The sequence below is a fragment of the Schistocerca cancellata genome, chromosome 3, assembly GCF_023864275.1.
Source record: "Schistocerca cancellata isolate TAMUIC-IGC-003103 chromosome 3, iqSchCanc2.1, whole genome shotgun sequence".
Classification (NCBI taxonomy): Eukaryota; Metazoa; Arthropoda; class Insecta; order Orthoptera; family Acrididae; genus Schistocerca; species Schistocerca cancellata.
The window spans coordinates 290,740,101-290,764,534 of record NC_064628.1 but is presented as its reverse complement, the minus strand read 5'-3'; the positions used below and the strand labels follow the sequence as shown (position 1 = coordinate 290,764,534).

The 24,434-nt window shown below is 39.5% G+C and overlaps 1 protein-coding gene across 1 annotated transcript; it reads right to left on the bottom strand.

Moving 5' to 3' along the window:
* Nucleotides 1–4,246: 4,246 nt before the first annotated feature.
* On the bottom strand, nt 4,247–23,111 carry LOC126174980 (titin homolog). The gene is made up of 4 exons (XM_049921455.1): nt 22,881–23,111; nt 17,773–17,915; nt 17,474–17,678; nt 4,247–7,356 (listed from the first exon to the last, which is right to left on the bottom strand). The coding sequence occupies exons 1-4, from the start codon at nt 23,063–23,065 to the stop codon at nt 4,575–4,577; spliced, it is 3,315 nt and encodes a 1,104-aa protein (XP_049777412.1). The 5' UTR covers nt 23,066–23,111; the 3' UTR covers nt 4,247–4,574.
* Between the last annotated feature and the right edge of the window lie 1,323 nt (nt 23,112–24,434).

Here is a 24,434-nt window from a genome sequence, read left to right as displayed (position 1 = left end):
TTGGCTACACCTTGAAACAGAACCAACCTATGCATTCGTAAGTCACCAAGAAGGCTGCAGTTCAACAAAACATCCGTTTGTTTGTAATGAGACAACCTTTAAGCCCCCTCCCCCCAGTCAAGTGCCTCAGGTCCTGAGACAGCTTGGCAGTGGGTCTCAGCTGCGTCAGCCTTCGAGCATGACACCACTTTCAGAGTGAAGCACATTTGTAAACTACATGTGCATATTGTCTGGCTTGGTGAAAGTCTCATAACAATGAGGTGCAGCTTAACTGGAATCATTTGGTCAGTGTTGGACTGTTGAGACATTATAACTGTGATTTCAAAGCGACAGTTGTAGTATGCGCATGCGTGTGTCTTCGCTTGAAGACAGCATATATCTTACAAATTAAGTCCCTCACTTCCTTATGCGGAATGTATCACTTACCACCAACATCAATGATGACAGCTTGCAACAGATGGAACAAAAATTCACTAAACAACTCACTGTGATAACGTTTAATGCTTGCATTAGCTACGGCATTCACAATAGAGAGCTCAGAATACTACAGAATGCTCCCTGGCTGTCGGAGAATGCATGACATAGGTGTGCAGAACAAGCCTAAGCTCGACCATCATCGTTCGTGGCTCCAACTATAGTTTGGTATAGGTTAAGGGATTTCTAGAGATAGGAGCCAAGTGAGGAGGGGCTGAGTACTACAGTGGGAGGAACAAGAAGTTGTAAAAGGGTGGAGGCTGTATAAGGTGGGGAGTGGAACTGTCAAATTTAAAAATAGGTAAACACATATCCTAAGACAGTATTATAGGGCTGGAACTGTTAATGGTGCAAATACTTGATTTGGTGGATTTTGGCTGTTTGCGGGTGATAATACACATAGGAAACTATAGGAGGAGGAGGAGATTAGTGTTTAACGTCCCGTCGACAGCGAGGTCATTATAGACGGAGCGCAAGCTCGGGTGGGGGAAGGATGGGGAAGGAATTCGGCCATGCCCTTTCAAAGGAACCATCCAGGCATTTGCCTGAAGAGATTTAGGGAAATCACGGAAAACCTAAATCAGGATGGCTGGAGACGGGATTGAACCGTCGTCCTGCCGAATGCGAGTCCAGTGTGCTAACCACTGCACCACCTCGCTCGGTCTTAGGAAACTATAGCATAATGCAGGAAGACCTGCAGAGGATTAATATCTGGTACAGGAACCAGCTGCTGGTGCCCAGTAAAAATAAATATAAGATTTTGCACATTAATAGTTCGAAAGACCCAGTGTGATTTGAAGATACAATAAACGATCAAACACTGGAAACAGCAATTACGTATAGGAGTATATATCTGGAGTGGACTGTAACAGATGAACTGCATAAACATAGTTGAAGGAAAATCAGTTATAAGACTGGAAGAAGATTGGCCCCTACTTCCCCTTGTTGCGGACCATCGATGGTCGAACCTGGGACTCCAGTTGGCAGAGCTGAAGCCTGGGCCCACCGTGCTGATTCTCGCCAGGAGGCCAAGCACGTTCAATAGCATCAAGGAGCAGTGCAGAGTGATACAGCGGTATTCAGAAGTATTCCTTTATTTAACTAATTTACAGAAGCGTAATGTCAGCATGTCGCCTGCGTGCTGTTCTGAGAGTCCGGCCGTTTCAGCACTCCTGGACTGCCGACACCGCTGCTGCGGTCATCAAGGTCGCCCGACAATGAAAGTCAGCCGCGCTCGCCCAGTCGCTGCCCGCTGAGGTGTAGTGACAGGTGCCGCTCTACTGCCCGCGATTCCGGAGACCGTACAGTCCCTGGTCCCCCCCTCCGCCCCGTTTGGCCTGCTCTGTCCAACCATGGGACGAAATTCGTTGTACTGGTCACCCGTGGCCCTCGGCCGCTGCTGCTCCCAGGACAGGACCTGACTCGAACCTGCGCCCTCCTGGACACCGTGCCACAGCATGCCGCTAGTGGAACTTGCCGGTTGGCAACACCCGCCACTGTCCCTAAAGCTGTTTCAGCGCTGCTGCGCCTCCTGCAACGTACGCCTCACCTAGACTCCGGTACACCAGGTGGGAAGCGAACGTGGTCGATCCTGGACACGCTGCAGACCGCTGTCACTGCCCTCCTTCAGGCAGACCATGCAATCTCCAAGTACCCGGCTGCCATTTCGTCCCATCCCGGTGTTGCGTTACCGGAGGTGGAATACAGCCCAAACAAGTACATAGAAACAAAGTACAAGTTTACACAGAATATTTAACACATTGCTGCCAGACTGGCCCCTATAAGCGTAGACCAGCACAGGTCCGACCCAAGTCTCGACTGACCTGGCACACTCCTCATGCTAAAAGTGCCTGACTCTTTATACTGCTTTTCCCCTCGCTTCTGACGTAGTGTCTACCTATTTTTAAATCCCAGTTTAAGCATCAGAAGTGTTGCCAGGAAATACAGACTAAAAAAGGACTTGTTAGTTCCTCTTCTCAAAGATCAAGAAGATGACGAAGCTTTTATGATTTGGTTAAAGACAAAATGGAGTGACTTGCTATAAACGGCACTGCAAAATGTATTTACAATCTTGATGAGACCAGTTCTACCTAGATCCAACTGCAACAACAGAAACATTTGATGACAGCTGAAATGAGGTTTTTAAAGTGGTTATGTTGGGATATGTTTTGGTGACCACTGAAAGAACAAGATTATGATGTTGCAAATTCCTTCTTGTTTTTTGGGCTAAATCAAGACAGAGTTGATTGACCTGTTTAATATTAAAGCCATTTATGATGTGAACACAACTCTAATGTCAAAAAGTATCTCAAAGAGCTCTTTGAAGTTTAGAAACATTAAATTGTGGTTCTGAAATACTATTTTTCTGTTTTATACTGATTTTATCTTTTTATACTCATTGTTTCACAAGTGCCTGATAAATACCTCAATATAGTGTTTTGGCTGTACATATTTTGCCTTGCAGTTACTGCAATTGATACTCGAAATAATCTTTTAAAAATGCAGGAAGTAGCTGTCTGAAAACTACTCCACGAATGTCCGACATTCTTCCATGGTGTTATTTTCAGACACATTATTATTTTTTTATTTAGTATCTTATGTGTTTTAATACCGTCAAATTTTCTCCTGATAATCATTAAGTCATGTGAGGACATCACACAAAGTATTAGAAAAAAACGATTGGTATCGGAGTTACATTTCGGTCTGAAAATAACCCAAGGCTACCCTACATGAATGAGATCATCTCCTGATTTACTGTTGCTAGGGTTGTTTCACTTGCTAATCAAAACACTATTGTCAGCTAGGGGAGAGAGGGTGAGTGTGGAGTGGCAGAAACTACATGAGTTTCAATGCTACTCTTTTCAGTATAGCTCCTGTTAATCTACTGACTTGAACTTGATGGGAGTCATTGCTTTTCTTCCCTTTTATTTTTCACACAACACACTTCCTTTACACACAGAGCTTCACTTTGATGATAATCATTTTGGTGCTTGGTACTTACCAGGAACAGTAAAAATCTTTGATATCTATTTCCAATGATATATAAATCTCTATACTGATCTGTATCAAAATATGTAGATACTCAAAACTTTGACAAATTCTCGACTCTGTCCCTCATGGACCCATCTGTACCGTCTTGACTGTCACGTTATCCTCCACCAATGGCATCATCGGATGTGGTATGGAGCAGTGTGGGCAGTTCAGCACACAGCTCTCTCAGCCATTGTCAGTTTATGTGGCCTCGAGCCACTGTTACTCAGACCAGGCCACTGTTACTCAGACCAGTAGGTTCTCAATTGGCATCACGAGGCTTAAATGCATCTCCATTTGAGTCCTCCCACGGAAAAATCCCTGGCACTACTGGGAGTAGTGAGAATGAGGGTAGACAAGGATCTGTCTTATCAGCAGGACTAAACATTTTGCCTCCTGAAGATAAATAAAGGCCAGTAATCTTGTCTCACAATTGGTTAGCTTTCTCAACTGAGTTTTCAATAATGGAAATTCTGGGATGCACACACACACACACACACACACACACAAACACACACACACACACACACACACACAATAAATTCCGATGGCCACGTTACTGCATATTTGGGTGGGTGGGTGTGCTCATGTGTGTACTTTTCCTAGAAAAAGAGCAAGAGCTCAAAAGCTACTGTGAAAACTGTTTTCTGCTCCACGTCTCTGTGCTCCACACATTAGTCTGCTATATGTGAGTGACTGCCTCACAACTGAAATACTACAAAAAATACTTTTATTACAAAGATCTTCACATTTACAGAAGTACATAATAATATACATATGTACAAAATGCTGTGTTTCACCAAAACTGATACAAAATAAAATATTGTGTTGGATCTGGCAATCATGAGCACACTACAGCATAGTGCAAGTGGAAGTTAAGCAGAATCTGAACAAATTTTGCCACTTTGAATCACATTACTCTCCACCTCTCATTCCACACAGCAATTATTTATGTGATTACAGTAAAGGATGCACAATCTGCTATGAGATATACATTCACTACAAATCAGAATTAGTGATGGTTCTCTCATTACATACACAGTCTCACATAATAACAAGGCTTTTATTCATCACAGTGATCTCCTCTTCACAAATTCTTCCAAAAGCCTCTCTGCCATTGCTCCGGGTGATTCTTCTCTTTGGGAATTTCCCCCACTGTTGTCACTTTCAGAGGACGACATAACATTCCTTTTCTTTGGACTGTCCTTTTTCTTGATTTTAACTGGGGTTTTAGTCACTGGTCTGGAGTTGCTTGCTTCAGTCTCTGTAGTACTCTTTCTTCTAGGTGTCTTTCCTGAAATTTTAGCTTGCGCTGTAACAGGACTTCCTTCTCCCAAATTGTTTCTATTCCTATCAAGTACTTGCTCTCCAGCTTGGGCTGTGGAAATACTAGAGAGTTTTTCAGCAGAAGGTTTGAAGTAAGCTGTAGCATCCAGCTGCTGCATATTATCTACTTCTCTAAAAGCACTTTTCATTCCTTTAAGTTTGTTGCTCTCCTTTCTTTTGTGGCTCTTCTTGGATTTTGAGCTGTCTAGCTCACCATCTGACACAGTATCCTCCTGTTTACTTTTTCGCCTTGCTTTGACTACTGAAGAACCTAATGGTTTATGACTTTCATCTTTCATAGAAAGATCTTCTTTATTCCCATATTCTAACTTTTTGATCATATCAGCAAGAATTTTCATCCTTTCAGCTTCCAATGAGACATCTTCTCTTAAAGGTCCTATACTGTCAGTTTCATGTCTCGAAGGTTGAGAAACAGGACTTTCTTTTTCCTTCTTCATCCTATGTTTGACAGTCAGATGACTACCACCTTCCTCAGCACCCGCCATTTTCTTTCTTTTAGGTGTCTTTGGTAGGATTTTGGCCTGCTCTTTTACATGTCCTCTATCTTTGGGAAATTCTGCACTGTACATGTAATGAGCATCTCTTTTGCTGTCTCTACTTGTTAAATTAACTGAATCTTTTTCAGCAGATGTTGCTGACAAACTCAAACCACTGTCAGGGCTAAATGCTCGATCAGAATTTTTTATAGTCTGGCTGGAGGACTGATTAATTGCAGCTACTCGCTTGTGTTTGGGAGATCTTTCTGATGACGGAGTTCTATTTAATTTGAGAATATTTTTTAACACATTATCCTCATCTGAATTGTTCCCTTCCTCTGATGTATTTTCACTCCGTACCAAGCTAGATGTTAAACTTTTCCTGGTAATGGAAGGTTGTTTTTTAATATTTGTCATGTATTCAACTAGTCTATTGGACATTTGCGTTTTTCCAGATTCTCCACACTGAGCAACCATCTGATTATAGCTATTATTTCCATAATCTTGATTATCACAACTGTCATTAATGTTACTATCTGTTTTCATTGTTCTCTTAGGTTCATTTCCGATACTATTTTTCTTCTTTGCAGATAAATGACTCTCCTTCTTGCTGATTTTCACTTTACTTTCTACAGGTGACTCCAAAACACTTTTTGACAGTTGTTTACTAGACTTATCAGCACTCTCTCTCATCTTATTTTTGTGTTCTGTTTCTTGTATATCAGCTACTGATTTGTTACTCAAGTTTAGATGTGTAGTTGCACCTTTCGTCTGATTTTCTATGTCTGAGCAAGGTAAGTTGCTTTCTTGGTGATACGAAACACAATGGCTTCCAGAAAATTGACAATCCTCTGAAATTCTTTTACCTGGACTCTGCTGAGTCGAACTAAGCCTCTTCTCTTTCTTTAATTTTTTTACTTTTACTGGGACATTATCACTTTGAACAGCAGGACTACTTTCTTTCTCCTTCTTTGTGTGTTTTGCTTTCAAAATAGGAGAATGCATGAGTGAAAAAGGGGCCATCGACTCTGATAAATTTGTTGGTTTGAAATCTGAGTGACTTTCTGTGCTACTAGTAAAAGAAAACTTGTTCTCTTTGTTGGTTTTGTGTTCAACAGGAGTTGATGTTACAAGTTCAGTTGTCACAAGTGGTTTCACTTTCTTAAATAATTTTTTAAAATGTTCTTGGCTGAATTGCATTTTCAATACCAGTTCTTCAGGAGTGTTATTAACATATGGACTAGTAGTTTCTTCACTCAACTCTGCAGATAGTTCTTCCGTAACGTCCCTTTTGTTTTTCTTTTTTCTCTTCTTGTCCTGATTTGTAATTTCTTTTGATGTATCTATGCTAAAATCATCTTCAAAATCTTCAACAGGTTCATCAGCATTAGCTGTTTCAATGACATGTTTTTCTTTCTTGCTCTTCTTCTTTTTATGCTTTACACCTTCATTTTGTGTACTGATGGTATGATTTTCATCATCATCATCATAAAATGCTTCACCATATTTTCTCTTTTTCTTCTCCAAATTAACAGTACTATTTAAATGATCAAATTCTGATAAATGATAAGAGCTATCAATTTGTTTTTTACTGAGTAAGATCTTTTCCTCATATTGTTGTTGCTCTTCCTCTTGTTGATTTTGGTACAAAGTGCCCCTATCATTGTCTAGCCTATATGTCTCCTCTTCTTGTTTTATTGGATCAATCTGGTCAGCATTTTTCCTTTTCTTCCTCTTGGGTGTTTTCAGGAGACTGCCAGATTCGTTATGCCCCTCATCATCCTTCTCATGAATACTATCATATTTTTCATGCTTCACAAATACTGAGCCTTGGACATTTCCTCCACTTTCTAAATCTTCATACTTCTTATGTTTCTTTTTCTTTTTGTGTTCTGTTGTGGGCACAGATGCACGAGTGTCTTCATGCTGCTCCATAAATCCATTACATTTACTAAAGGGAGCAAAAATTTCTTTCTTTTCTGTGGTCTTTTGCTCATCAAATATCTCACTGGGAGGGCCGGACAATGACCTGTAGTGAGAGAGAAGGATCACTATGGAGAGACGACATAAAAATTTTAGACTGCAGTACAGCCAATAACAAATAATGATATGTTCCCACTTTCTGATATACGCAATTATAAAATACCAAGTTAATGCTATGAAATATTTCATACTGTTAATCTTTGTCTGCTACACCTTGACAAAAATAATTACTGGCCAAATAATAATCTATCATGCATCAGTAAGTACATTGTTCATTAGTTTTTCTGGGCAAAGGAAAAGAAACAAGCAATGTTCTGGTTTTATCAGGCAAAGCATGTGTGCAGAATGCTACATGTACTGTCTGATGTAACCGCATGTTTTTCCATACCAGGTATGAATGAAGTCATCTTACAAATTGCACTATTATTTACATATAACAAGAAAAGAAACACAATCCTACCCCTACTTACAATTTCTAAACTGAATATAGCTGCAAGATAAATAGTAATTACAAAATTTGTGAAACATACACCCATTCTGCCATATAAACGGTCCAGACAGAAATAAATTAAGAAAAACCTGTAATGTAATGAAAAAAAAGATTTGGAGAGACAAAAATAATTCACTCTGCTTGACAGTTATCCGGAAAAAAAAAGATATGGGTATGTTAGCATCCATACTGTGTTTAAAGTCTATGTACAACAAGCATAATCATCCAAAGTGACTTGCATGAAAACACAAATGGCAATCACAGACATATATTAACAATAATCAATAAAGAAGGTGAACATACAAGCCAAGGACAATATGAGAAAAATAGTTATGGGAAACGGAAATATAAAAATAAAATACAAGAGTAGCTGTCGCCACAGCAAAAGAAACTACATGTCGACGAAATAGTTCACAGGTGAAAGTTTCCATATCAGTGTCCAACGGGCACATTGCTTTGGTAAGCGACCACATTGCCGTCCACAGCTGCGCTGATGAACCGACTGTTTAGGGGTCAGCTTGCTGCTTTTATCTCTTCTCCTCCCCCTCCCTCTCCCTCCAACCTGCCGCTCTATCCATTACCTGCTCCCAGTGTCTCCCTCCACCTTCCTCCTGCAAACACATTGTTCTGCTCTTGGCTTGTGCCCAGGGACACATGCTGGTGGCATATATGCTGTTACTCCACCCATGCCCAAACTTAGTTCATTGAGGAATATCTCCTTCCGCTTCTTAATCAGACTAAGTGTGTGTTCCTGGGCCTTAATAAGGATGTAGCCACTATCAAGACTGATCAGAGGTTCCCTTCCTCAAATTTTGACAGATTCTTTAACGTAACAGTCCCAGAAGTTAAACGACTGTGTCATAATCTTAGTGTGTTCATAATCCATTTTGTGTACTTCCGATAGACAATGTTCCATGACTACTGACTTGCTAGGCTGCTGCAGTATGGCATACTGTCAGTGTTCTTGGCAACAATCTTCAGCAGTACACACCATTTGACATATGTATGTCCTGTCACATTACAAAGGTATCTTACAGATCTCAGGTTTTCATAATCAATAATGTCTTTGATACTACGAAGGAGTTCTCATGTTTTAGCTGGTGGGTGGAAGACTATCTACACTTGATGTTAGCAGAGAATTTGTCCTGTCTTTCCAGATAATGCACCACAAAATGGAATAAACACAATGGCCACATCCTCATGAGTTTCTCTTCTGTTCCTGCCAGTTATACAGTTTGCGTAGGACGCAGTGCTCTTTGAATTTACCACTCTGTGTGGATGTACTTATGGACAATCATCCTCAGATGTTCAAGTTCTTGTTTGAGGCTTCTACTGTGATTTTTTGAGCACTGCATTCTTCTGCACTGTATGGTGGCAGCTGTCTGCATGTGGATATATGAAGTGTGAGAGGAAAGTAATACAACTTATTTTTTTATCTATCTAAATTTTTATTTTCTTCAAACAGCAACATCACTCCCTTCAAAGTAGTTCCATTTGACAGCTATACAGGGTGTTACAAAAAGGTACGGCCAAACTTTCAGGAAACATTCCTCACACACAAAGAAAGGAAATATGTTATGTGGACATGTGTCCGGAAACGCTTACTTTCCATGTCAGAGCTCATTTTATTACTTCTCTTCAAATCACGTTAATCATGGAATGGAAACACATAGCAACAAAACGTACCAGCGTGACTTCAAACACGTTGTTGCAGGAAATGTTCATAATGTCCTCCATTAGCGAGAATACATGCATCCACCCTCCATCGCATGGAATCCCTGATGCGCTGATGCAGCCCTGGAGAATGGCATATTGTATCACAGACGTCCACAATATGAGCACGAAGAGTCTCTACATTTGGTACCGGGGTTGCGTAGACAAGAGCTTTCAAATGCCCCCATAAATGAAAGTCAAGAGGGTTGAGGTCAGGAGAGCGTGGAGGCCATGGAATTGGTCCGCTTCTACCTATCAATCGGTCACCGAATCTGTTGTTGAGAAGCGTACGAACACTTCGACTGAAATGTGCAGGAGCTCCATCGTGCATGAACCACATGTTGTGTCGTACTTGTAAAGGCACATGTTCTAGCAGCACAGGTAGAGTATCCCGTATGAAATCATGATAACGTGCTCCATTGAGCGTAGGTGGAAGAACATGGGGCCCAATCAAGACATCACCAACAATGCCTGCCCAAACGTTCACAGAAAATCTGTGTTGATGACGTGATTGCACAATTGCGTGCGGATTCTCGTCAGCCCACACATGTTGATTGTGAAAATTTACAATTTGATCACGTTGGAATGAGCTCTCATCCGTAAAGAGAACATTTGCACTGAAATGAGGATTGACACATTGTTGGCTGAACCATTCGCAGAAGTGTACACGTGGAGGCCAATCAGCTGCTGATAGTGCCTGCACACGCTGTACATGGTACGAAAACAACTGGTTCTCCCGTAGCACTCTCCATACAGTGATGTGGTCAACGTTACCTTGTACAGCAGCAACTTCTCTGACCCTGACATTAGGGTTATCGTCAACTATATGAAGAATTGCCTCGTCCATTGCAGTTGTCCTCGTCGTTCTAGGTCTTCCCCAGTCGCCAGTCATAGGCTGGAATATTCCGTGCTCCCTAAGACGCCGATCAATTGCTTCGAACGTCTTCCTGTCGGGACACCTTTGTTCTGGAAATCTGTCTCGATACAAACGTACCACGCCACGGCTGTTGCCCCGTGCTAATCCATACATCAAATGGGCATCTGCCAACTCCGAATTTGTAAACATTGCACTGACTGCAAAACCACGTTCGTGATGAACACTAACCTGTTGATGCTACGTACTGATGTGCTTGATGCTAGTACTATAGAGCAATGAGTCGCATGTCAACACAAGCACTGAAGTCAACATTACCTTCCTTCAATTGGGCCAACTGGCAGTGAATCGAGGAAGTACAGTACATACTGACAAAACTAAAATGAGATCTAACATGGAAATTAAGTGTTTCCGGACACATGTCCACATAACATCTTTTCTTTATTTGTGTGAGGAATGTTTCCTGAAAGTTTGGCCGTACCTTTTTGTAACACCCTGTATACTGGCAGAATTGTTTTTCCCCATCTTGGTAGGCTTCTATTGGTAGGACCTTTAACATGTTGGTCACATTCTTTAGAATGTTCTCCTGAGTCCCAAAATGACATCCTTTTAAGGCGTTTTTCAATTTTGGGAAAAGAAAAAAGTCACAAAGACTCACATCAGGTGAACAGGGGGACAGTGGGACAACAGAAACGCCTTTTGAGGTAAAACATTCCGTGATGGAACTGACTGTGTGACATGAGGCGTTGTCATGATGCAGCATTAACGTGTCTGAGCCTTTCAAGGATATCTTTGTAAAACACTTGGTTGATAGTTTGTCTTGGAGGAACAGATTCTTTATGCACAATACCCCTTACTGTCAAAAAAAGAAAATCAGCATTGTTTTGATCTTTGATTTGCTGATCGAGCGTTTTTTGGTTGAGGAGATGTCTCAGTGTGCCACTCCTCACTTGGCCAATTTGTCTTAGGATCATATTTAAAAAATCCAAGATTCATCAACTACAATGCACAAGTTTCTTCGATCATCATTTTGCTCAGCATTTTTGCACAAAACTTTCACATACGCATATCTTTGGTCAAAATTTGAAGTATGGTGAAAGTGTTCAAGTTTAAGTGGTCACCCATCATCCTTACTGTTAAATGTTGGTCTGATCTTACAAGAGCAAAAACACGTTTGGATCTTTTCAAAGTTGAAGGTCTCCCTGAGAGAAGTTCATCTTCAATGTGTTCTCAGCTTTCCAAAAATGAGTTGTGCCAGCAAAAAACACGTGCTCTTGATACGAAATGTTAGTGGAAACTAGGAAGCACCTGGAAGTGAGGAACACACCGGTCTCCATAAGTAGAGCAAAACAGTATTGCCAGATAGCTCACAGTGTTCTCAGGCTCGTTACTTTTCTCACATATCTTATATGTCACTGTATGTTTTCTTCTGGCATATGTTGTGGCCCAATGTGCCATCTGCTCGTCTCTTCACCACAACATCCAGAAAGGGGAGCATCCATTAACTTTGACTTCCATGGCAAAATTGATGTTCTGGTATATAAAACTGAAATTTATGAGAAAGTCATTCAACTTGTCTCTTCCATTTGGACATAAGTTGAAAGTGTTGTCTACATACTGGAAAAACAGGTAGATTTCCATTGGGCCGATTCCAAAACTTATTCCTCAAAATGTTTCATGTACACACTGGCAACAACTAGTGAAAGTGTACTCCCCATGGTTACTCCTTCCTTCTGCTCAATAGAACCACCGTCAAAATGAAAGTATGTCAATGTCAAGACAAGCCTAAAAAGGTTGGTCATCTGTATGTTAATTCTGGACAATAAGTTCCAAGGATTCTCGTAAAGGCATTATGGTGTAAAGAGAAACAATGTTGAAGCTCACAAGGATGTCAACATCTTATGCTTAAGGTCATTAAAGCTTCCAATAAATTTCACACAGTTGCGAATATGATGTGAAAACTTTCCGATGTAAGCTATTTAGTGAGAGAATATGTTGGGGCATCAATGTTGTGAACAGTAGGACATAAAGGCACCCCATCTTTGTGAATCTTCAGGTGCCCAGGAAGTCTTGGCAGAACTGGTACTCTCTGTCACAGTTTCTCAATACTTAGTCTGGCAAACCAGTTTCTTTGGGATGCGCCATAGTCTTCCTCTACACCCTCTTCTTTGGATCAGAGTCTTCTAGTAGACTCCACATCTTCACAATGTAATCTTGGTGTGATAGGACAACAGTTGCTTTGCCTTTGTCAGTTGGTGAGAACTCATCATTTGGATCTACTCTTAGTTTCCATATAGTTACCATCTCCCTGTTAGAGATTTTTTTACATTTTTTCTTCGTGTCTGAGCATAACAGGTTTCAGAACATACTTATTCACCTGCTTCAGATGGTAGATATGGATTTAGGAGTGAAATCAAAATTGAGGCCTTTCTTAAGAATGGAAACCATGTGTCATCCAGCTGCTTGGCCGTAAGAGTGATGGCAGTCTTGCTGGGAGCACCAGAAGGTTGTCTCTCTGATATACATTCAAATATTTGACATGCAGAGTTCAGTGTGGGCCATTTGACACCATCAGTCTATTCCCACAACCAGAGAATGAACTGGATGGCCTGTTGTAGATGTAATTTGGACAGTTCTCCGATAGTTGAGTCCAGCAACCTATGACTTCAGCATACTGTTTCCCATACCATGGCTAGGCTGGCAGGTTTCTTGATTTTACTGGCAGCTGCTGATGAGTGAATGTGATGCATTACCTCTCGACAAAGTTCAGCACCACATGTTCTTCATGGAATCACAGGGAATGCAAGGCACTCAGAAAACAACTCCTCGGGTGTTTCAGCTTGTCAAGTTTTATTGTTTTGCGAAACATTTGCCACCTTAGCTGAGTGGTCAGCTTGACTGTATGCCAGGAAGGAGAATGGGTTTGATTCCTGGCCAAAGGAGAATGGGTTTGGTTCCTGGCCAGATCAGATATTTTCTCTGCTTGGGGATGGGGTGTTGTGTTGCCCTGATCATCATTTCATTACCACCAACACGCAAGCTGCCACAGTGGCATCAAATAAAAAGACTTGCACCAGATGGTCAAGTTCTCTGAAAGGAGACTCCCAGCAAAATATGCCTTACCCACATTTCATCCCCCCCCCCCCCCTATAGGTATATGATGTCATTCTGCCATCCACCAGTTACAACACATCTACTGCTTGGTTGTGTGAAAGACAATCGCACGCTATGGAAATCTGGGGTCTATCCAATACCCTGTCCATGTGGCAAGACATACGTAAGACAGACAGTGTGCTCTGCCAAAGATCGTTTCTGAAAACACCAAGAGTGCACCATACTGCAAAAGCCTGACAAGGCAGCAGTCGTGGAACATTGCCTATTGGAAATAAGCAGAATGGATTGCAATCTTACCAAGGTTGACACAGATGTCTAACTTCTGGGTCTGTCTCATTCAAGAATCTATCGAGATTCAAGTAAAGGAACTGCTGATCAATTGTGATAGTGGCTACATCCTTAGTAAGGCCTGAGAACTGCATTTTGTCCGATTAAGAAAGGAAGGAGATTGCCATAATGAACTGACTTCAGAAGCAGGCAGAGCAACAAAAGAGGTGCCACTAGAACACTTCCCTGGCTGCAAACTGAGAATGTGTCAGTGGGAGGAGGGGGAGAGGAGATGTTGGCAGACAGGTCAGAGGTCAGGAGGGAAAGAGATAAAACGTCCCAAATGCTAAGTCATCTGTTCATCAGTGCACCTGATGATGGCAACATGGTCAGTTACTAAAATATTGTGCCCATTAGATCCTGCTATCGGGCTGCTCATCATTAACTATTTTGTTGTGAATTACACTGGAAGGTGGTGATGAATCACAGCTGTCATGCTGACTGCCCATTAAGCTATCAAGTGGACCCAGACAAGGATTAAAGATTAGGGTTTAATGTTCCATTAGCAAATAGATCATCACAGATGAACTGAAGCTCTGATAAAACAGGCAATCAACTGTAACTTTTTCAACAGAATCATTCCAGCATTTGACAGAGCAGTTTAGCAGAAACACTGAAACCCTAAATCTGGACAGTAGTACAGAGATAGACTGATTTAATTTTTGTTCAATCATCTATTTCTATCATGAAAGTCACGAACACATTTTATCGAAATATGAAACCCTATAATGAAAAGAACACTGAAAAGAGTAACAATGATACACACATCTCAACAATGAGTCTGCAAGGGTGATGAAGTGAATCGATAAACTGGTAAACACCTCCTAAATTGAAATTTAGTTTAAGTTCACTGGACAAAAATATAGTTGCCCCAGTGCACGCACAAGCACAGGTACCTGTTATGCCTTTACAGATGGCGCAGCAATCGAGTCATGCTCAACCACGCGTGCACTGTCTCTATGTGAGCATAAGTAAGTAGCAATCAGCTAGACATTTATGTTTCAAGTGGACATTGTACGTAAAAATGGGTAAATGTAAGGATGTGACAGAGTGGCATAAACTGCAATTCTTGTTTGGCCATGTCCTTGACCGTACAGTGTGTAAAGTTGCTGGATTTGTTGGTGTTTCGAGGCAGACTGTTCGATGTACCTACAAGTTGCGGTGTAATAAACATGGCCACGCAACACAATGTCAGAATTGTGGTCAGAAAAAGATTCTGACAGAGAGGGACCAAAGACACATTACATGGCTTGTGAATCAAAATCACTTTCAAACATGATTGGAATTGCTGCAGGCAGTGAATGAAAGTCCATCCCAACCCGTTAGCAAAATAATACTGCAACGGGAACTGAATGCAATGAACATTTGGAGTTGATCACCTCCAAAGATCACAGTTCAGACAGGCACATAAAGCTGCACATTTTCAATGGATTATAAATTATCAAACTGGACAGTGGCTGAGTGGCAAAACATAATGTGGTCTGAAAAATCATATTTTTTCCTTTATTCAAATGACTCATCATCGAGTGCACCACAGGCCAAATGAAACATTTCTGTCTGTTTGTGTGCAAGGTCACATGCAACCTCGAGGTAGGTCTGTGATGTTTTGGGGGGTGTTTTTCTTATTATGAATTAGTCCCACTCACTGAGATGGTCACTAGTTGAAGTAGCGTGTTTAAACATTCTGAATGATCATGTGTTGCCTTTCAGTCAACATCTGGATCATGAGTATGTACTGATGCCCCTATTTATCAAGTAGACAGTAACAAAGTTCTTTAGGATGAAAGAATATTTGACTGGTTTTCCGAACACTCCCCCAATCTATTACATCTCAACTGACCTGTAAAAAATGTTCAAATGTGTGTGAATTTCTAAGCAACCAAACTGCTGAGGTCATCAGTCCCTAGACTTACACACTAATTAAACTAATTTATGCTAAGAACAGCACACACACCCATGCTCGAGGGAGGACTTGAGCCTCCGGCGGGAAGGGCCGTGCAGTCTGTCACATGGTGCCTCTAACTGCGAGGCGACCTGTAAAATCACCTAGTTTGAACCCCATAGAGAATCTGTGGGACATATTGGAACAATGGGTTAAACACCAGCTTCAGAATTCCCACAATCTGCTGGAGTTGCAACACCAAATCCTAATGTGATATACCTGCACAGCCTTGTGCACTCACTTCTATAACTGTATCCAGGTAGTTATAGAGTCCAGGGGTGGAATTACGCAGTATTTAACTATACTTGTAGTGTTTCCCCTATGCTTGCTAATCAAAATCACATTCAAACCTGACTGGAATTGCTGCAGGCAGTAAATGAAAGTCCATCCCAATCTGTTAGCAATGAACATTTGGAGTTGATCACCCCAAAAGAGCACAGTTCAGACAAGCACATAAAGCTGAATGTTTTAAACACTGTGGCACCTTGTTAGGTAAGGATAGTATGAAATACCTAAGATACTTCTGTAAAAAATGACACAGCAACAAACTGTTAAATGAAGCAAAATCCAGGATATTGGACAACAATAAAATGGAAATGAAGTAGTTTGAAATACCCCATGGGGCAGAAGATATAATGTAAATTGTAAAAAAAAAAGATTTACTACATACTATAGATCTTCTGTTGTAGTGGAAGGAAAGAGTGGGTGAGGGGGTTGGAGAAGCATACAGTATGATCTCTCTCTCTCTCTCTCTCTCTCTCTCTCTCTCTCTCTCTCTTTGGTTTTCTTGGCATGACTGAATACCGATTTGATATCAGGTGCTCAGCCGACTTCTTGACTCCATATTCCAGCAGAAAATGGACTCAGTAGCTCAAACTGACCAATCGAAAACACATCATTAATTACACATATGATAATTACTGTGAGTTGAATATACAACTAACTAGGGTTTATCCTGAAAATGATTAATACAGATCTCATGTATTGCAGAAATCCTCAAAATCTTTTCAAAATGTTTACAAATAAATGCTAATACAAAATTAATCATATGACAGCAGGAAAGTCCAATAAACCTGTTTCACAGAATACATATTGAGGTGATGTGACAAGCTATCATGTCCTATATGAGTATTATATCTGTAAGCTTTTAAATATTTTGGAAAAGTACTGATTTTTACAATGGCTGTATGCCACTTTCTTAAAACTAGCAATTTTGGTCAAACAACAGACCACCGTCACTTACAAAAATTACAGGAAGTGTTTTTTTATGACCAACTAGTAATTTTAATAAATACACATACAGCCATTGCACAAATCATTATTTTTCAAAAATATTTAAAAGCTTTAAATGATGACCTTGTTAAAATAATGTTAAAAATATTTTTACACATAAGTGTTAATAAAGTGAGGCAGTCATGTCAATTAGGTTACAATGCGTAAAGAATAAATATATAAAAACTTTACCAAAAACAAACTCCGGGTGTGTGTGTGTGTGTGTGTGTGTGTGTGTGTGTGTGTGTGTGTGTGTGTGAGAGAGAGAGAGAGAGAGAGAGAGAGAGAGAGAGAGAGAGAGAGAGTGCGAGAGGGGTGAGAGAGAGTTAGAATAAAACACTACAGCTATTGGCCCCACTACCTCTACACCTGAAATAGCATGTTACATAGCATTCATTTTGTTTGTTTCCTTAATATTTGCAATAACTTACCCCACATCAAGCAAACAGCCTAACATATATGGAAGGCTACCAGTAAGGTCCAACGATTCTACTCTAAAAGTGACTTCCTGTCCAATTTCAACATAATATCCTTGCCAGTCTCCATCTGTTTCACATTCTGGTCTAGGTATAGACACGTTGAATGCCTTGTGCACAAGACATCCAACATGATCTGCACTTCTTTTATTCACAATACCTGCATACAACAAATAATGTAATATTATTCAGCAACAAATAATTTAATAAGCAATTTAATAAGTAGCAGGATTACATGAAAACAAAATAATTACCACGTAGAACACATCCTACTTCAGGCCTAAACAGATAAAAATCAGCTTGGATAGTAAGGTAAAGTCGAGAATCATCGTATAACACATTTGCAATATTCTTCACAATTTTTATGTTCTTGTAGCTCAAAAGTATTCCTTTCAACCTGAAAATAAGTACTAATGAGAGCACACATTTCAGTATTTCATAAAGTATCAATATAAATATATTATTTACACCAAGCTGCAGTGTGAATGTCAGTAAGTGCTCCTGTACAGAATCAGTAAGGAGACGTGAGGTAACTGAGCAATAATTTCACAACATGAACTTATTTAATCCTTTTTACTTTAAAGCCAGATATTTCTTACATTTTACTTAAAATAGTCTTTAACATAGTGTTTTATTTTAGAACAATTCGTTCACACTGAAATTTTCCCTGAGTGTCTGAGTTAAAGAAAAAATGAAACAAAAAATTCTTTTCAAGTGGGCCTAGTTATTTCAAGATACTCCATATAAGCAGTGTTATTCTGATTTGGGATATCTTTGCCTACTGATGAACATTATTAACTTAAACGGAAAGATCACACTTACTTCAATAATTGTGTTATTACCAGTGTCAAAGAAATTGCAGACAGACAGTTGTTTATAGCAACATGATGTCGAGGTGCTATAAGATGTGATGTGATGCGGCAGGTTCAAGATGGTTGCAAAATGGAAATTTGTGGTAAGTACTATGGGACCAAACTGCTGACGTCATCAGTCACTGTGGTTGCACACTACTTAATCTAACTAACTAACACGAAGGACAACACACACACCCATGCCCAAGGGAGGACTCGAATCTCCGACATGGGGAGCTCCGCGAACTGTGGCAAGGCGTCATAGAATGCATGGCTACTCCGCGCAGTTGAGATGGTTGCATTGTGTTCCCGAGCTATCCAAATCAATTTATTTTATTATCAATTTGCTTGAAATGTAGGTTGTGTATGCACCATACATAAATTATGCTGGTTTCTATGAGCCAATATTCTTTGAATATACAAATTCTTGAAAATCCCAGTTGAAAATCTTCATCCAACTATGTTCGTTTTTCAACATTGCAGTTACTCTGTTGATCCAGTTTTCCATTAGCTACATTTCCTTTAGTCAAACAAAACATTTGGCATCATTTCATTATCTGCTGATGAACACAATAAGACTAGTGTTTCCTCATCCACAAGAACCCATCTTATGTTTGCTCTATGTGCCAACTGCTCCAAAAACTCTAGTTTAAAGGAGTCATGAAAAAATGAGGTTTAATCAATGTTATATATGTGTTCTAGCTTTCCTGGCAGATTTAGTTCCATCACAGTGGCAGTAAGCTATTAAAAAGTCATAAATTACCCATAAGTTGGTCTGATCAAAATGAAGATGTTCAATGCTGCGAAGTGTCTTTATAAAAAGCAAGTGCCTATGCCTGATGAAAAAAGCATTCCATGCCCAGTCATTGATGTTCGAATTGTGACTGAAGTTTGTTTCGTTTGATATAACACTCAATGGTATTCAATCTTCTAATTCTAAGCCCAAATCCAGTTTTGTCTATTGTTTGATTACATCTGCCAGTTGTCCTTCATCTTTTGGAGATAGATATGATGACATGACCACCGCCATTGCCTCCTTGTGGTGTGTGCCCCTTCCCTTGTTTATCATTAAAGTAATGTTTTAAGGTGGGGTGAGGGATGTTGCAGAAATGTCTTATTTCCATTTTTCACAACATCTAGTGCATGCATCAGATCTCCAGCACTGTTAGTAAGTTCAGCTCACTTTGAGTTTTTCTCCTGTATATCCACACAATAACCTATGGTGGATAAAAGTTGTGTTAATTTTATTACTAAGGTTATCCTTAAATTTATTTTTAATCCACATTTACTAATTGCAGTAGAGCTAAATAAATTACTTTTTTAAATGGGGTAACTAGACAATGAGGGTCAACTGGTCCCACATAGCCCAGGTGCCCAATTTCATAAATCTGTAGATGACAAGTCAGCCATGCACGCTATAAATATAAAATTATCTGAAGAGTCAGAAACAAGCATTCATATGAAAACTATTCTGTCTAGCCTATATTGGGGGGATGTGGAGGGGGAAACCTGGGGAAATGTGAGTATGACACACACTACAAGGGTCTCATACAATCTTAATTATTTATAATATAGATAGTTCATCCATCCTAGGAATCGAGAATCTTCCCATCCTAGGAATCAAGAATCTTGATGATTTTTGCCATTACTGATATCAGTAATGGCAAGATATCAGCCTTAGAAATTCCAAGACTTTCCCGAATGTTTTAATTTTAAGTTTTCAGTTTGAAAGTTTGTCTAATTTTACATTCACTATTGTAAATTTTCATGTATTTTATTAATTTTGGTTTTATATTAACACACTATGATAACTGGCAATCACAGGCATTAAGTTTGTCTGCTCCTGCCCCTACTGTGGTTACTGGTAAGACCTGACAAAGTCTCCAGAAACAAAAATGGTACAGTCGGACCATTGGGCTATTGTTACACAAATGTCAAATTGTTCTGTGGAATACTTCAATGGAGTTTTACAGGATGTAAGAACCTCATACCAAACAAGGGAAGTGCAATGCTGCATCAATTACCAGTGTTCGTTTGCTTTGAAACATTGCAGATGCTGCATGCATCATAGGCACAGACTGTCACAGAATGTTTCGGATGCAGAATGAGTGGTTCATCAAGGTCCTGCAATGCTAGTGCCGGAGATACATAACAGGGCAGCATTATGCCTATCACTACTACATGGCAAAGGCATCGTTTTCACAGCAGCAGGTGACTTCACTTCATTGTAGTTCAGCCAATTAGAATGAAATATTTGTAAATTATACACACAAATCTTCCTTATTAACCCTTTAACTGCTCTGGATGTGTCAAAGCGCGCCTTTTTACCTGTCCCTGTGTGCTCTGAATGTGTTTACATGGGCCACGTGTCTGTTCAGAGTACCAGGTAGAAGGACTGGTGGCACGTGTAAACACGTTCACAGCACACAGGGACAGGTACAAAGGCGCACGCATTAACACGTCCAGAGCAGTTAAAGAGTTAATCACCCCATCAATTACTGAAAACCAGATCAATATCTCTCAGTATTTCCCGAAATTTTTAATGGATTACAAACACAATTTAAGTTTGTTATGGCAAAAAAAAAAAAATATGTTTATGTGGTTTAGTTCATATAATGACCATATCTTTTGACTGCACCAAGTTAGAAGCTTAAATTTTTTACGCAGCCAAGGGACCTTACACCTTATAAATTTCAACAAGCCTCGACTCGTTCCTGAGAAAACTAGGTCTTCACAGGCAGTCAGACAGACAATGAAGTGATCCTTAGGTTTTATTTTGACCAACTGAGTAATGTAACCTTAAAAATAAAAACAGAGTTAAAATCTTGCACAGAGCCATTTTGTTATGGAGTAAAACAACTGAAAACTTTACAGTCTAGCTATGCCTGGCAAATGCTTTTGGATGAGATCCTGTGTATTGTTTCAAAGACAAAACACTTAATTCTGCTCTGGCAACACCGTCAGAATTAAAATTCCATCTCCTCCTTGGGGAAGATACTGTGATCCAGGTATCTTATACTTCCTATATCTTTCAGACTTCAGAATAACTTTTTGCCTGGGTTCACTAATGTAAATTGTAACAAAGTTCATAACGTTATCTTTCTCTCAATTCTATTCTTTTACTTACAATAGTGTTACCAAATGGAGAATACTAATTTCTTCCCATTTTTCAAATTCTTCCTGATCCAAAACAGATGAATTTCTTCTCCCTTTTTTGCAGTGTTCTCTCACAGTAAAACTTCAGTGTAAATCTTCAATTTCTCAGCTCCAGTTATGTTTTAGCACTGTCTACCCCTCACCACCTAAGCTTTTTTGCAGCGCAAAAAAGACCACTCTGCCCTTATTTCCCAATTACCCATTTACACCACAGAAAATTTGTAATGGCATCTCCAATGTCCGCAAAATAAAATAATAACTATCCTAATTATCTTTCTTCCCACAAATCACCCCTTTAAAAGTACTTTAAATAAACAGACTAATGAGAGAAGATATATCTTTCATAAAAAAGCATGCTTAGCTACACAAAATCTCGATCATTAACTAGATATAAAGTGTAATTTTAATAACATAATGCTAGACTTGGTTCTGCAGCATTAGCACTGGTGATAATTTTATCAGTGAATTGTTCACAAACTTGTTAAGTGGTCTTAAGCAGCTGAAATTCAGTCTAAATGACATAAAATGACTCATAACTAATTACTATGAGACGGGTCATAATGTGCCTAAGAGTCGCAAGACCACAATATCAGTGTTCAACTTTACATGACTGTACATACCAACAAGGTATTTTACCAGAAAACCATGCAGTACCAATCTTCTATGAAATAGAACCTAGGCAGGTAAAGCAACATTTGCTCCAAGTAGCTGTAATTACTGATTTTGGAGCAGAAAGTTCCAATTCTAGCTACACTTATTCCAGTCATTGATGACATAGGAGAGAATATTTTGAGGCGTGTCTACTGTTATACAAGATGCTGTTGTGACAAATAAAGAGTGTAGACTAATCTGTTACTAAAACCTATATTAGCATTCACCTTTGTGGTTTGCCAACCCATAAAAAAATTATCACATTTCAACCTAACCTAGACCTTGGATTAACAGATCAGCCTGTAACTAAAAACCAAGATTTCAGGGAAATGAGGAGAAAGGGGAAGCGTCCTAATACCACACACTGTCGAAATTTTTATGGGACATGCACACACAGCAACACTTAAAAAGTGGATAGTAACTTGAATACTACATATCAGTTAACAGATAAATAAATACATTAACGTTCGTTCCACATCAGTGATTAACGTAACTACAATATAATAACGGCAGTAATATTTATAACAACGTCAATAGTCTAGAGAAAAATCATTTCCATTACACACTTCTTAACCTTCCTGGGTTCGTACGGGTACGCTTGTATATCGAGGTAAAAGGGCTGAGGGACAATAGCAATATTTTTATAATGAAACTAAAATCTTCCTTCAATTCTACGGAGAAATAATATCCAAAACAGTACTTACTCGTGGTCAAACTTGGCTAAGTTTGCATCCAAAACCTCGTGTATAGAACCTTGCAAATCACTTAAGCTGTAAGGTTGGAGAGGTAGTTTTCGGATACTCCTTTGCAGCACAACACGGGCCTTTTCATCCTGTATCAAAGCATTCAACTCCTTCAGCGTAAAGCGTAAAACAGATTTTTTCGACATTATGTTGACCACCGAAAACAATAACAAACAACGGTGCTTCCCGATGCAAACATCTCCAATACGAAGAAACTTCACTAAACCTAAATTATAAACCCTGAAATTTCACAATGGATCAAAGTTTAATTTCCTAAATTATATTGCCACAATACTCAAAAATCGTAGTAAAACTCAAATAAATACAATTGTGTCATTAATAGGATGAGAAAGATGCTGCAACGCTCAAGGCGCTAAAATCTTATTTGGGAGGAGTACAGTTCAGCCACCAGGAACTCTATTAAAAAATAGTAATACAACCATTATGAAGAGCATGGCAGAGGGTACTTCCAAATGAACTCAATAGTAGAGTTTTTTCCTGTGGCTGCTAAAATGCCTCTGGGGGCACTGGAATTGATCTGGTCTCTTCTCCACTGTTCCTACAGAAGCGAACCGAATTATATTTTTTGATTTCTCACTTAATGCCTGTTCCCGAATCTTTGAAAGCAGGTTTGCACGGGATTGTTGAAAACTTCGTAACAGATTAGTGTGTTCAGCATTTTCGTTTCGCTCTTCTTTTTGTCGAACAAGCAAACCAATGACCATATGTCCTGCTCTTCTGTCTGTACTTTCAAATATACCCTGACAGACATACTTCCTACTGAGCCCATATACTAGAGCAATGTTCTTGGAGGAAATGCACAAGTGTTTTGTAAGCAATCTCTTCTGCAGGCTGAATGCATTTTCTTTACAGTAGAATTGAATTGATTTATTCACCTTTGAGCATTATATCGGAGTTGTCAAAGTTTACGTGCAACTATGATTACAGAAATACTTGATGTTTATACATTAGACTTTACTCATTTGTAGGTGACGATACTCATTTTTCAGCTGTGTATCTCATGAAAAATGAATCGGTAGGACTGGAATATATTGAACAGTGTGAACCAATGGCAACTGCTCATTTCGGTTTGAGGATCACTAGCTTTCACTGTGATATCGGAGATGAATATCTGTCAAATGAGATGAAAAACTTCTTTAACTCAGGATCGCTCGCACCTATTGTCGCCCACACTCAGGTGTTACATTTTTTCTGACAAAGATATTTCTTTACGCTTTTGGCTGTAGATGCCATACAGAGATAAAATTAGCAAGTAAATTACTTCTTTATTATTACCAAAAATTATAATAACATATAAACATTAGATGAAACATATATTTTGCTGTAGTTTTAAAAATTCAGCATGTAGTGGCTACACACAGTTTATCATTACATCACAACACTTCTCCTAACAGCACTTCGAAACAATGACTGAAATTGAACATCCACGGTCACCAGGTGAGGTTTCACTAATCTGAGTCATTTCCAGCTTCATGTGACGAACAAACATGGCAA